Below are 14,079 nucleotides of genomic sequence, written 5' to 3'. Positions count from 1 at the left end.
AGTGTTATATAGTACCACCAGCCTACACGAAGATGAGGGCAGATGCTGCCAGTGCCTCACTAACAGCTGCCCTCCTGCAGGGTCTATGTATTTCTTCTTTCCCTGGCAGGCTGACAGGGAGTCAGGCATGGACAGTAAAGGGTGCTCCCTTGGCAGAGACAAGGCCTTGGTTAGCACTCCATGGGCATGGGCACTGCTATGGATCATTACTTCCCTCAGTGGAGTGGCTGCTGTTTGTGGGTGTGTGGGGGTGTGTGTGTGTGCACGCACGCATGTGTATGTGCATGCTTGCCTGCTTGTGACAGAATGAGCGAGGGGGAAACAGAAACACAGAAAGGGCTATTAATATTAATGTCATTCTATCACATCAGGGGTCTCTCCATATTTTTTGATGATCAATTACAACCACTACTGCCCCCTACAGTCTTTTTTGTGATTTTGGTAGCTTGCTGCTGGCCTTGAATATGATGTAAGTTTCTAAAAAATCTGTTAAAAAATAACAGAGATCATCCTTACCCTTATATTACACAGATCTGAGATTTGTTAATTTTAGGTATGTTGTTAATATCATACCCTCCTATATATTATATTAACCATTTCTTCTAGTAAACAAGATGTCTACTCTAGAATCGATCATCTGGTTGTCTGTATTTTCTGCCTGGTTCTGGCAGGCTGCACGAAAAAGCAAGTAATAGCCTCTGGTTGTCAGTGCCTTCTACCCCTGCAGTTGTTTGCACCTACCACAGATCATTTCCATTTTATTCATCTTTGACAAAGCTATTAATTTTTCCATTTCACACCTAAACAGTGAAACTCCATGTTAAGTTTACATAGGAAGAATAGTGAGATGAATATTAAGAATCTATGAATGATGAATAGAAATTATGTGTTTAAGATTCCTTCTCTGTGTATCTTTTTGTGGGATTACTCTGCTGCACACACAGTACTGCTTTCGTAGTCAAAGCGAGTTTCAGAGTGAATGCGGCAAGGCTATCACCTGACTAATAGCAAGTTATCACTATTATTGGAGATGTAGGATAGATTGGTAAAGTGCTAGGAGCAGGCAAACGGGAACATACAGAGTTGTAATCTCATTTAACAGCTTTTGAATTGCTCAAAGGTGTGTGTTTTGAAAAGTTTGCTCTCCGTGTGTATGTGTGAGTGTATCTGGGGATATGAAGCTGCTCTGCTGTTCCCGGGCCAGCTATTAGTCACGCAGTAGTGGCTAATCTGTAATGGCTGCTGTCACAGCTCTGCCGTGGCTCCTGGTGATGGGTGCACTGTGACAAATGCACACACACTCACTTTCAGCCTGAGAACACACACAACACAGAAGTTTAAAACATACACAAATATGTGCACGCACTCTGATTCACTTACACACAAAGAATCATCTATTCCACAAATACAGTGTTACAACTTCTGACAAGCACTCCAGCACCACTCATCAGTCCAGCTGTAGGTAAAAGATAGACAAGTGGAGCTATCCTGTTATACTGGCACTACAGCAGACTGGACCAGGCACTTACATAAAATCTAGTCCTCCCTTATTTTTCTGTGTGTCTTGTCTGTTTTTCTCTCTTTAACATTGGAAATTCAGACTTTTTATGCATAAATAAAACCAACCAAACACTCATTGCTCACCTACTGTTTCTCCCTCCAGAGCACAGTGGTAGTGGAGAAGTCCATCCAGGATCTAATGAGCCTAATGCAAGACCTGAGTGCCTACTCGAACCAGTTCCTCGAGATGGTCTGTGACAAGCTCAAAGACTACAAGGAGATCTGCAACACAGCCTACAGGTAAATATGGGGGAGGACAGCTCACCTGCAATAGGAGAATCCTATGAAATTATTATTTTTTCTTTTACTTGAGGATGACAGCCACTGGAATTCATTGTTGTTATGGTTTCAGTGACTTTTTGGCTTTTGACAGATAAACCTAACATAAGGGTAATAGGTCTTGATAACTGCAAAGCTTTTATGGAAGCTTTTCCCTAGCTTTCCTTGGAAACACTGTTAGACACTTGGTTTCCCAACAGCTGAAGTTTTTTTTTTTACCATAGCCAAATAAATAAATAAATGAAAGCATGGGGAAATGTAGGTGTGCATTTTTAAGGGCTCACAGCACTGAATATTTACTATTTACAATATGGAAATAGGTTTGAATTGGTTCTTGGTTTTTACACACACACACACACACAATCAAATACACATTTGTGCTCCCCTGGGACCATGTAACACCTGGCCAGGTAAAGGGGGGGCCCAGAGAATATGGAGGGATAGGAGAGGGAGTGATGACCGGGCCAGGAGACGCAGGAAAGGACTGACAGACTGCTGGGAATCCATCTGGTCTCTGTCACAGGTCAGCCTCAGTCTCACTGGGGCCTCCGAGTGATAAAGACAAGCCCAACAGAGTCTGCCAATGTGTATGTGTGTTTTCGTGTGTGCTGTGTACGTTTGTGTTCCTGTGTGCATTTTCACATGAACAGGTCTCTCTCTCTGTGTGTGTGCGTGCGTGTGTGCGTGCATGTGTGCGTGTAGTGTAGATATGAACCCCTAAAGGGCTTATGTCTCCTGAACAATGTATTATAGTATGATATAAATTGCAGAACCAAGCAGTTTCTCTCCAACCCAGACATATGTTCACAAAGCAAATACATGTTGGCAGTCTGCCCCAATTTCTCTTCACACCTAATCAGAGTTGCTGTAATGCTATTTTATATGCCCGTACAGATGTTTAAGAACCACGTGTTCAACTACCGGACCATTAGTGATACTAGTCTGTCTGTATGGCTATTAGTATTATTCAGGTAATTAACTTTTAGCTACACTTTCTGTGTGGCTACATTTTCAAATGAAATATCTTAAAGACCTTTGGATGGATTGCTATGAAATTTGGTGCAGACGTTCTCGGTCTGTAGAACAGGTTAATCCAATTCACTTTGGCGATTCCCTGACTTTATTTAGCACCACCAGCAGGTCAGAATTAAAAAATGTATATCACCTCAGTTCATTACGCTTTTGGACTAAATAATGAATTCCCTTCAGCCTCGGTTATGTATTAATAGTAAGTGCATGTAGCATTTTAGTAATGCTACAAATATATATGCTATGAAGACATTGTTTCTTTTTATAACTTGTCTACATATTATCATGTGCATCTGTTTGTCCTCAGGGGTATAGTCCAGTGTGAGGAGAAGCTCACCATCAGTGCTTCCTGGTCTAAAGACGAGGACATCAGTCGACTGCTCCAGTCACTCCCTAACTGGGCTAACATGGCCCAACCCAGACAGACCCGACAGAAGAGAGAGGATGAAGAGGATTTTACTCGGTACACATTTGTAGTAGTTTGTATAAATGTACATATGTCCATCAGTGCACGTTCACAATTTTGTCATAAAGAACCTCAAACAAGTAAGGTAACAACTAGACTCACTCGTGCACCCTAACAAGCAGAAGTAGACATACACGGGCACACTTGAGCAATCACGCAAGTACTGCCTCCCTCCCCTCTTTGCTCCTTTATTCGCATATTATTGAACCATCTCTTGTTGACTAAGATGCACCCACAAAATAAGTAATGATTGCTCTTTTAAACACCCTCTATCTGAAGGAAGTGAGGAAACGAGGGATGAACAAAATAGGAGAATATAAGGGCAGCAGATTGAGGCGGGTTGGGAGGGGCGGGGGGGGTCAGTCTTATCGAAAATTGCCTTTGAATGTGCGCACTCTTCAGGGAACACTGGAGCTCATCGGAGCGGAATAGTAAAGTAAATAAATAAATTGGTGATGTGGCCAAAGAAAGTCAATCTGTTGTGTGCGTGCTCTCTCCCTCCCTCCCACTCCCTCCCTCAGACACACATGGAGACACGCACACACTGTAAGAGCTCAGACATAGCAAGAGGGAGACCATAAGGCTGTTTGATTTGAGAGCCGTAGATGTTTTCATCACTATGAAAGGGGGATTAGCTTCTGCACGACTGGCAACCCAGTGCTTTAATAAAGCCTCATTAATAAGCTACACATGCCTATGTGTGAGTGAGAGAATGTGCGTTCGTGTGTCTGGTGTTTTCTTTTACCCATTTGTTGTTCAAAGGATCTTGATCTTGTGAGCATCCTGGTGACTCTGGAGGCCAGTCCACACGCCATGTGTTTGCAGCACTGTGGTGTTGAGATTTAGTTCCCTGTTCTCTCTCCTTCTTTCTCGCCTGTAACCGAAGTCAATTATCCCTCCAAAACCACGAGTGCTTGTAAATATAGCGAAAAAGAGGTTTTGATCTGTTGTCTTTGTTTTTCCAGTCTTTAAATATCTGCCTTCTGTTTGTCTTCCTGTTCTAAATGTTCTCCATCACCTGTTGTTTTTCTCTCCCACCAACTGTTTAGCTACTTGCAACTTCCTCCTTTTAAAGTGACTATAACTACAAAATCCTCTTAACACTGTGTCCAACTTTATTTTGTTCTTATTCTCTTCCCATTTCTGTCTTTGTCTGTTTTTGTGTCTATCTACCGTTCATCCATTTGACTGTGTCTTGTTTCTGTTCACCTAGTTTTGGCATTCCTGCATCACTGTAAAGGTTACAGCTTTAATTCAGTCCCCAACTGTTGTACACATAAGCATGGGACTATAATGAAAAAACTACACGCCCATGCATTTACACATCCGTCCCATTCAGCAATTCCTTATGTTTTTAAGTTTTGAAAATTGGCTTCTATTGTAGCATTTTATGTAAGCCACTCTGCCTCTGCAGACCAGATATTTTGAGTCCAAAGGGCCTTGTAATTTCCTTCAGATAACGTAATACTGTAGACTGATTATAGGGTATTTCACAGTCATTCCTCTTAGTCATCAGACATAAATTTGTCCTATAACCTTTTTGATAGCAGTCATTTTTAATAAAGGATGTCTGCTGGAGTCATGGTCAAATTATATTTTTCTTTGCCAACAATATATTGCGTCTGTCGTTCTAACCACAAACTCTTTCATCCCTCACTTTCCGCATCATTCAGTGCGGCTTTTGCTAAGGAGTCTGAGGTGCTGACTGGAAACCTAGGAGACAAGTTGATCCCCCAGAATGAGATCCTGCGTGACGTCAGTGACCTGAAGGCTCTGGCCAACCTTCACGAGAGCATGGAGTGGCTTGCTGGTCGCCTCAAGACGTTCTTCGCCAACCTGCCTCATGCCTCCAGTAAGTAGAGGAAAAATCATTTAGGGTGTGGAAGTAGTTGACACATCATGACTGAGGACCAGTTTATGGCGGGGTCAAAAGCAGGCCATCATACTGTAGAGAAGGGCACAATCATTATTTAAATAAGAAATAATGGTGCACATTTTCAAACAATCTCTTCTGAGAGGAGCACAAAACGCAAAAAGGGGGTTTAACAAATGAAAAAAGAGACCCTGAGCTCTTTATTTTAATGAAGAACATCACTTCTTCACCTCAACTGCTTCTCTGCTGGTTCTCTTGGTAAAAACAGATATATTTGAGGTCTCATATTTTGCATAATTCAGCTCTCATATCTGTGCATATAGGCAAGAAGCTGTAACATCACTGGATAATAAATACAGAGTGGTCACTGATTGGATGCTAAAAACCCTGTTTCTCCTAACTGTTATTCCGTTGATGAAATCAAATTAAGCTAAACTTGGTTTTATTTTTGACAAAAACATTGACATATGCAGTAGATTTTGCGCCTACGGACCAGTACCAGACATCTGTTGCTGTTTATTCTGCAGACTAAAAAACTGAATATTTTCTTTGACACATGAATTCTGCTTGTTGGGTGGTTGCATCACACCCAAAATTTTATTATCCTTTTCTATCTTTTTCTTTCCTCGGTTTCTTTTTTTTCCCACTTTGGCACAGACAGAGAGGCTTTCATGGCTGCCAAAAATGTTACTATTTGGGAAAATACTGAGGGTGTGTTTGTGTGAAATGTGTGAGTTCATAGTGGACAATATGAGAGTTTAGAGAAGCTTAAATCTTGGAAGCACCTGGGGACAAGCCTCAGTAACAACATACATCCTCTACTGACTGGTATATTATAGTATAGTGCAATATTCATGGATATTTTTCCAGAAGATGTTGCTACAAGTCTCTCAGGCCATTAAGCAGTTATTGATCAGAATACATTTTCAGATTAAGAACATTGTCTGGATGGTTTATGGAGAGTCGCAGTCGGGGGTATATGAAGTTTTCTCATCCTCAGCTGCAGTGCTTTTGTAGCAATACTTCTTACCTGTGCCTCATTAAGTTCTTGTTTGAGTGTATTATCACACACTCATTACCTTCTCCACTGGAGTTGTCAAAGAGCACTTTACACACACACACACACACTCATTATCCTTTGCTCTGCCTCCGCAAGTGCGTGCGCATAAATGCTTACCCTAATCAGAACTCTTAAAAGCATTTCATATATTCCCTGCTCAGTCATCACTTTTGTATCATTAATCACTGATCAAAATGAGGTGTCTGTATTTCCATCCAACACATAGTCTTTAAGTAGGCCTTGTTAATCACTAATAATTACAGTAACGTTTTAATGCTCATTATCACTCTAAGAACATGTTTAATCTCCTATTAAAGATTCTAGCATCTTGTAATATTCTTCTTCAAGTCCCTATCTTTTTATTAAGATCGTATGATAGCAATCAGGGAGTTATTACTCCCATTAAGTGACTCTTACAGTAGGGTCAGGTTTATTTTTGTACTATAACTTGTTTTGTAATTTTACATTCCTTTTTCCATCAAAACTAGAGTGTAAATGTGCAGTATGAAAGGCCCCCCCCCCAGATTCCTGCAGTACAAACAGATGTCAGACTTCATTATTCCAGTCCCATGCAAAAGTCATGTTGTTGTTTATGTCTTTCTAAGAAGCTCATTAAATATTTAACATGTTTAAAAATGTCATCAAGTCGAATATATTACCAATCTTAACAATATGATGCTTGTAAAGATTCTGTTTTTCTTGGAAAAGTACTGCTGTGTTTGTTTCGCAGTCAGACATCTGCATTTACCGTAGATATTTATAATACCTCATTTGTTTTTATTTCCTATTAATAGGATTTATACAACATTGGATTCATTTTCAACATATCACGACTTATTATTATTTGATTATAGAATATATGTAATTGTTTGATCACCTATTTATGCAGCTCTTTCATTCACCTCTGTACTTATTGTGTTACTGTACTCTGGAGAAACGTAGCCGTGTTCACTGCAGTATCTTAGTCCTCTGGCGGAGCTCTGGTAAATTATGCACCTTTCCTAGAGGGATAAAGAGAGGGCTTCAACCCTTATCAGCGATTGTCACCACTCTCTAGTTTCAGACCTCTGATTGCTCATTGAACTTGCACTATTTTGCTGTTCCATATCGCAACTTTTCTTTCCGACATAAAATAATTAAATGAGAAATTTCAGATATTCTTATTTGGGCTTGACTTTGTCACTATCTCTTTTTAAACTTCCCTTCCCTCTCACTCTGACGCTAGCTTTCTTCGTTTATTCATAGATAAGAATTCAATAAAAGTACGGGAAGGGACGTGACATAATTATCATTAATTCTGGCGGGTGGCGCTAATGGAAAGGATAGGGCAGTCACTTATCATGCTGGGACAGCCTCCGTATTGTTCATTATTTAGTGTTTGCTGAGCTGATGACGGACTACGTGTGTGTTGGTATGGGTGTCAGTGTGTATGTGTGTGTGTGTGTGTGTGTGTGTACATAAGCATGCACTGTGTAAGATGGGACAAGGGTACGGCAGGGGAAAAGGACCCCACCTTATCTCATCCTCCACCCACCCCCCGCCTCACGTCTATGCCTCTCCAAATTGGATTTTATATTACAGAAGCAGTCAGGTATGAACAACTCATTTTCTCTCCCTCTTTTTGCTTTTTCTTTCTTTCATTCCTCTTTCTAACTCTCTTGCTTCATTCCTAGTATTTCTTTCTTTCTGCCATGGCTCTGTCTTTCCTTCCTTCTGCCCTTCCTCATCCTGGTACTGTGAACATTGTTCTCGCTTTTCTTTGAGTGCTAAAGGGCTGGTAGATTCTGTCCAGTGGACATTTGGTTTGGTCACCTTCTTGTGTGATTGAATCCTGCTGTATGTATAGTTACATACATTGCTATGCTCTGAAGTATAAAAGATACGCACATTTGAACCCATCAACTTCCTCACAGTGCTAAATCCTAATTAAATTTAGGTGTCTGCGCACATGCAGTTTCGTACGTCTCTGTTTGAGTATCTGTGTGTGTCTGATTATTAAGAATGTCTCAGTGAGCCCGTGTGTGTGTGTGTGTGTATGCAAACAGACCACTGATGGTGATTGGCCGTGAAGGTGGCTGCAGAAAGGGTCTTATCACCCATCTGGTCGCAGCACTGGACTTCCAATCCACTCTTACAATATTTACCCAACAACACACACAGACTTGCACACAGGCGCCTGAGGGGCAATGTCAGCGTGACAGACATTTTTTTTGACTGCTGTGTGTGTCTGTATGAATTTTAAACATTTTTAATAATATTTGCCAGTTAGTCTTGCAGCCTCGTTGGATCTTTGTGGACAGAAGATGGACCTGCAGGAGATCATGAACTGTCTGAAGGGCCGTCTCAACGGACAGTCTTTTCTTTTGCAGACTTTTTCCTGCCTGGTAATTCTTTATCTTGTTGTGTGCAAATGTGTGTTCATGTCAGAGGCCTGACCATCATTAGGTGCTTAGAAACGGGCCTCTAGTCTATGCTGTAGGGTTTCTGGACAATAACTATGTGCTCTCCTCATGGGAATAAGTTCCTTCTCTCTTCAGTGGTTGCTCTGCTGAATATGGCAGGCTTATAGAATATACTTTCTAACCTTGACTGTGGTGAGTGTAGGTCTTTTCCCTTAAGCAATGATTTTTTTACTTGACTCCATTTAACAAGGCAAGTTGACTAAGAACACATTCTTATTCATTGCACAGGCCTGGGGGACTAGTTGCAGTGGGAGATGATGGTGTTGTTTTTTCAGTAGTTGAAATATTGTATTTTGTTTCATCCATGTGGGTTTTACTTACTACTACAAAAATGTCTAGCATGTTTTCATCGTCTCTCATTGTAAGATACCATTTAACAATCTGCGGTCTTCAGATATCTAAATCTTTCAATCTTATTCTCAATTCTAATCTTCTCTCTTCCCCACTCGCTTTCTCTCTTTCTCTCTGGACAGAAGTTCAGATCCCCGTGTGCAGATGTTCATCCTCTACCAGAGGCAGCAAAATAATTAATAACTCCTCTCGTTTCTTACTCAGTCAGTCACTTATGAATCATTCATCACTCCACCCCTGCAGGATACTGTCCTTTGCTTATCTTTCTCCATTTTCTCTTCATTCCTCTTTTCTGTTGAGGGGTAGGGCATGTTGTACTTCTCAAACAAAACAGATCATGATTTGTATCAAATATTTAGCGTCTGCATTTGTCAATGCCACAGAAAATGTCAAGTCATATTGTTGTCTTGTGCCTTCATGTATTGTTTATTCCCTCAATGGCACACAGGTCAAGAGTGTGATTGAGTTTGTGTTAATATGAACTTTCGGTGTATGTGTGCATCTGCATTGCTGTATGTGTGTGAGAATGTGAATTCCATCACTGATCTTCTCCCTTAATGTCTGCCACCCTCATCTTCTGCAGATGGCATGCAACAGACGTTTCTCTTAGATGGGAATCGAAAATAATTGGATAAGCGCAGCGCACACACGCAAACACACACATAGATGCATGCCTACACATGAGTGCATAAATAGATACACGACAAGCACATACATATCCTCACATTTAATCAGCATAAAGAGAAAAAAAGAGACCAAGAAAGTTGTCAGTCAGGACCAATGAGTCGTCTCCTTTCGCCCGTCTGTCCCTGACGCTAATGGTGCCCCCCATGCTGTGACGCCTCCCTCGCATCATCAAAGCAGCGCAGGCTGGGGGGCGGCAGGAGTCTGTGTGTGTCTGTGTTTCTGTGGGTGTCAGTGCGCGTGTGTTTTTGGGCATGTGTGTGTTTCACGGACACCCCCTGGAGAGACCTCCAGCAGTGTGTGCCACAGCGAGCCCTTTTTTTTTCCTTTCTGCTGCCAAAATGAGTGAGTGTAATGCACATGAGAGGAAGCAGAAGCCTTCGAGTCACTTTCTCACACACACACGCCTATCTGCGCGTACACAAATACTTGGAGGGAAAACACTCCCACAGGCAGAGCAAGTGAAATGCTCTCACTTTTTTCACACACATAACACAACCACAAGCTAAGAAAAGGAAAGAGACACACTGAGAGCAAAATGGTCTATATCAGACAAATATACATGTACCTTTTGTCAGGTGTTTTAAGTAAGACTTTATGGAAGCACAAGGTGACAGTTTTATATCTTTATAAACTGTCGGCGCACTGCTAGCTGCACCTAACACTTGTCGATGTTGTTACCATTCCTATGCGGCCAATAAACATCAGTAGTGTCATATATAGGTTATTTAGATAAGGTTACTTAGCTGTATAGGTAATATTCTTGTAATTGTGGCTTTTTAGTTTGAGTGGCTGTATTGTGTTTCAGTGCTGCATTCCGTATTTGTTAATAATCTGATAAGATGACCAGGGAGAATAAACAACATCTGCTAAATACAATCAAATGAAGTCAATTAATGTCATTATGCTCCACTCCCTTGAGAAATCATTGTGGATTTTTTCTGTTAAGACCAATCTTGTTTGTTGTTCCTGTGGCTCATTTAGCTGGATTAATGCTGATATTGCCAACTTAAAGATCTAATCATTGGTACTCTTGTTTTCTGCTGGTGTAGGAGGCAGTCACTAGTGTGGACATAGGAATTCTATACTGTAATGACTGTTGATTGACATTTTCTTAAAAAATAATGTTGAAAATGTTGAAAAAAAACTTTCAACTCATAGTGCAATGTCAGACTGCTCTGTTAAATTAAGCCAGTCTTTACTTTTATACTTGTTTTATGTGAAAGAAATTACATTAACAAAATACAAAGACTGATTATAAGCCTAAAATGTCAGCCGCACTACCTCCTAATCATCTCAGAACTCATGCTGGTGGTTCCAGTGGTAACAATGAAACTGATTAAAAGGAGGATAGGAAGCCTCATAATTGGTGGTTTACTTTGTAGGCACACCTTGATGCTTTGATTCTATTTTTTTTTCTTTCTATTGACAATTGTCACAAAAATCTGTGCTTTCCTGACCACAGAAGTCAACAGTTTCCTTCTCAATTGCACATTTTATTTCTATAACATTTATCTGAAGTGTAATTGTTTATTTGTTAGTTTTAAGCCAGAGTCAAAGTCTTTCCATTACAGGACTGTCTGACGACTGAAGCACTCTGTTACAGTATAAACTGCCTGTAACTGCTGCAAATGACTCTGCACTGCAGTGTCCTCCCACACATTTTCAAGAGGTTTACTAAAGAAGACAGTTAATTAGCAAGTAATCTCATTTATTCATTTAGCGCCTTCACATACACAGCCCCACGCGTCACATGCAAACTTTTAATAAAAAATACTATCTCCCCCCCCCAGATGTGTTTGCGTTGTTGATTGGATGGTCATGGCACGTACCTCACTGCTGTTTGCCTAGGCCAATGGTCCCTCGTCTTATCAGGGGTTAATTTAAAGTAACTGTAACAGTAGGCACAGAAGCATATATTCACCAGCAGATACAAAATAGTCAAACATTAGCACAAAGAAGCACTCCCATGTAAAGAGCAGCAAGAATTATTCTGAGTGTTATTGATCTTCAACAGTAGTAGAGATAGTGCGTCAGAATAGGTTTCAAACTGAAATTGGCCTTATTAATGTGAGAGAACAAAACATTAATAACATAAATATTCCCTTTTGAAATAATATCTACATCCAAAAAAAGATACATTTGTTTCAGTTGTACTTTTAGCTCATTGTATTAATGAAGCTCATGATGTCACACATGCTTGTAAAATCAACAGATATCCAACACCTAAATCTCTCGATATACATTAAAAAAACTTGTAAAACATTTCTGTGGAAACTTTACCACGACTGTTCAAGGAAAATTTATATCTGCTCTTTTAGATCATCCTTCTATACATATATCTATATATATCAATTATTTTAGTGTTGTTTTTCTATATTCTAAAGAGGTTATTTTTCCCATTTATGGGGCTCCAGATGTACTGTTCAGCAGACTTTTGGGTTTTAGCTACACTTCAAAGTAAGAATGAACAGAAAGACGTAAGAAATAATGAATGCAAAAATATCTGTGTGTTCAGATTAGGGCTAATGTATGTGTGTGTTAGGGTTAGGGTTATGCGAATGGATCCATGTACCAATAATGAAACAAACAATTTATGAGTAAGATACCTATATCCCACTTCCTGTCTGTTTTGAGGAATATCAGTCAAAAGTATTAGTCATAGAGAGGAAAGACAAATGAACAGGTCATTTCAGCCTTTTTTCATACTTGCTGCCACTCTGTCCTTAGCTGTGTGTGTGTGTGTGTGCGCGCATTTATACCTGCGTGCATGCGTGTGTGACCTTCGGAAGGGCAGGAAGAGTAACTGGGGAGCTGGCTCTGACTGCGGCACATCGATCGTGGACCCCTGCATTCTCCTGTTCTCCTGCTCAACAGTCACTCTTCGCACACACACACACACACACACACACACACACATATACACACACACAAACACTCGCCTCATTGACCAAATAGACTTACATATGAGTGACGGGGCCAATTTCTCTCCCTTTCCTCCCCTTGCTAATTTATGGCCATTGATCTACACCGGGCTGAATTTATATACACTCATCATGCTCTCGTGCTCTCTGGCTCTCTCTCTCTCTTTCTCTCTCTCTCTCTTCTCACACACATACGCACAGGTCCTTTGTGTGGTTTACAATGCAGTGCACTGACACATGCTCCTGCCGTCTCAGCAAAAGTGGCGAGAAGAAAGTACAAGAACATGCTGAAGGACTCAGGAAGTGTGTGACGTTGGAACTAATGGTTTTCTTTTGTGTGTACTGTATAAGCTGGTGTCATTTCCTGTACCTGATTATGTCAACATTAAATGACACACATGCTTGTTATCTTGTAGGACAGTGCAGTGTGTGTGGGCACAGATAGGTCACAGTAATAATGAGTGTATAACACATTTGTCAGGGTCAGTGGACAGGGTCAACTGTAGAGCACGACCTCTGGTGCTGGTAGGGTTGTAATAGTTGGCTCAAGCATTTTTCAGCATTTATCATCCAGACATTGAAACTTCATCATAGTTCCCCTAGTTAAAGGAGGACCCTTCTACTCATTACTACTGCTCCTGTTTGGTACAATTGTGTTTGTAAATGGTGTGTCTTCCTGTCTCTTCTGTCCCTCCAGGTGCATCCCCATGCTCAGTAGACAGCCAGGTGGTTGGTGAGAGCGAACGGACCAGGGAGCAGATTCTACAGACCCTAAGTGACCTGTCCCGGGGCTTCCAGGACATTGCCGACCGCTGTCTCCTGGTATTGCACCTGGAGGTCAGGTATGACAAAGAGAGAAACTCACCCAAACTTTACTTATATTGCAGAAATGAAAACACACACAGGGGGGCTACATGGTATTAGTACATTTATCTTATCATGTTACCAGGTGACAGATGGCCTCAGAATCTTTGGCAGAACCATTTTAAATCCTCCAAAGTCAATGTCAAGACTATAAATGATAAGTAACCTTTATTTGTTAAAACACTGACAATTTGACATCTTTAAGTGTTTTTTTATTGCTGTGCTAATTATGCTGTCAATATGAAATAAATGTAATACATTTCTCTTATTTAATTGAATGCTTGAAAGTCGAGGCATTAAACTGCACACACAGTCCTAACAGCATTATACTCTAAACATAGTGCTCAAAGTAGGTTGGGTTGAATTGACCTATATGTTGCCTGGTTCATATATTGATGCAATGCTGATTATTTCAAGGTGATGAATTGTTTCCCTTAAGGTAAACAATTTTTTAAAATAAATAAGTGTTGGAAGATTATATACACTACGAGTCAAAAGTTTGGACACACTTTTAATTGTTTTTCTTT

At 40.6% G+C, this 14,079-nt stretch overlaps 1 protein-coding gene across 1 annotated transcript in view; it reads left to right on the top strand.

Annotated features, from left to right (window-relative positions):
* exoc4 (exocyst complex component 4) overlaps positions 1-14,079 on the top strand; it is a 106,853-nt gene that overhangs the window by 77,482 nt on the left and 15,292 nt on the right. Inside the window, exons 14-17 of the mRNA XM_035674405.1 lie at positions 1,664-1,800; positions 3,176-3,331; positions 5,008-5,186; positions 13,386-13,530. Of these exons, the coding sequence (XP_035530298.1) occupies positions 1,664-1,800; positions 3,176-3,331; positions 5,008-5,186; positions 13,386-13,530 (617 nt within the window). The remainder of the gene's footprint in view (positions 1-1,663; positions 1,801-3,175; positions 3,332-5,007; positions 5,187-13,385; positions 13,531-14,079) is intronic.

Source organism: Morone saxatilis, unplaced genomic scaffold, assembly GCF_004916995.1.
Source record: "Morone saxatilis isolate NCDOM2014 unplaced genomic scaffold, NCSU_SB_2.0 Contig10, whole genome shotgun sequence".
In the NCBI taxonomy this organism is placed as follows: Eukaryota; Metazoa; Chordata; class Actinopteri; family Moronidae; genus Morone; species Morone saxatilis.
This window is presented reverse-complemented; position numbering and strand designations above follow the sequence as displayed.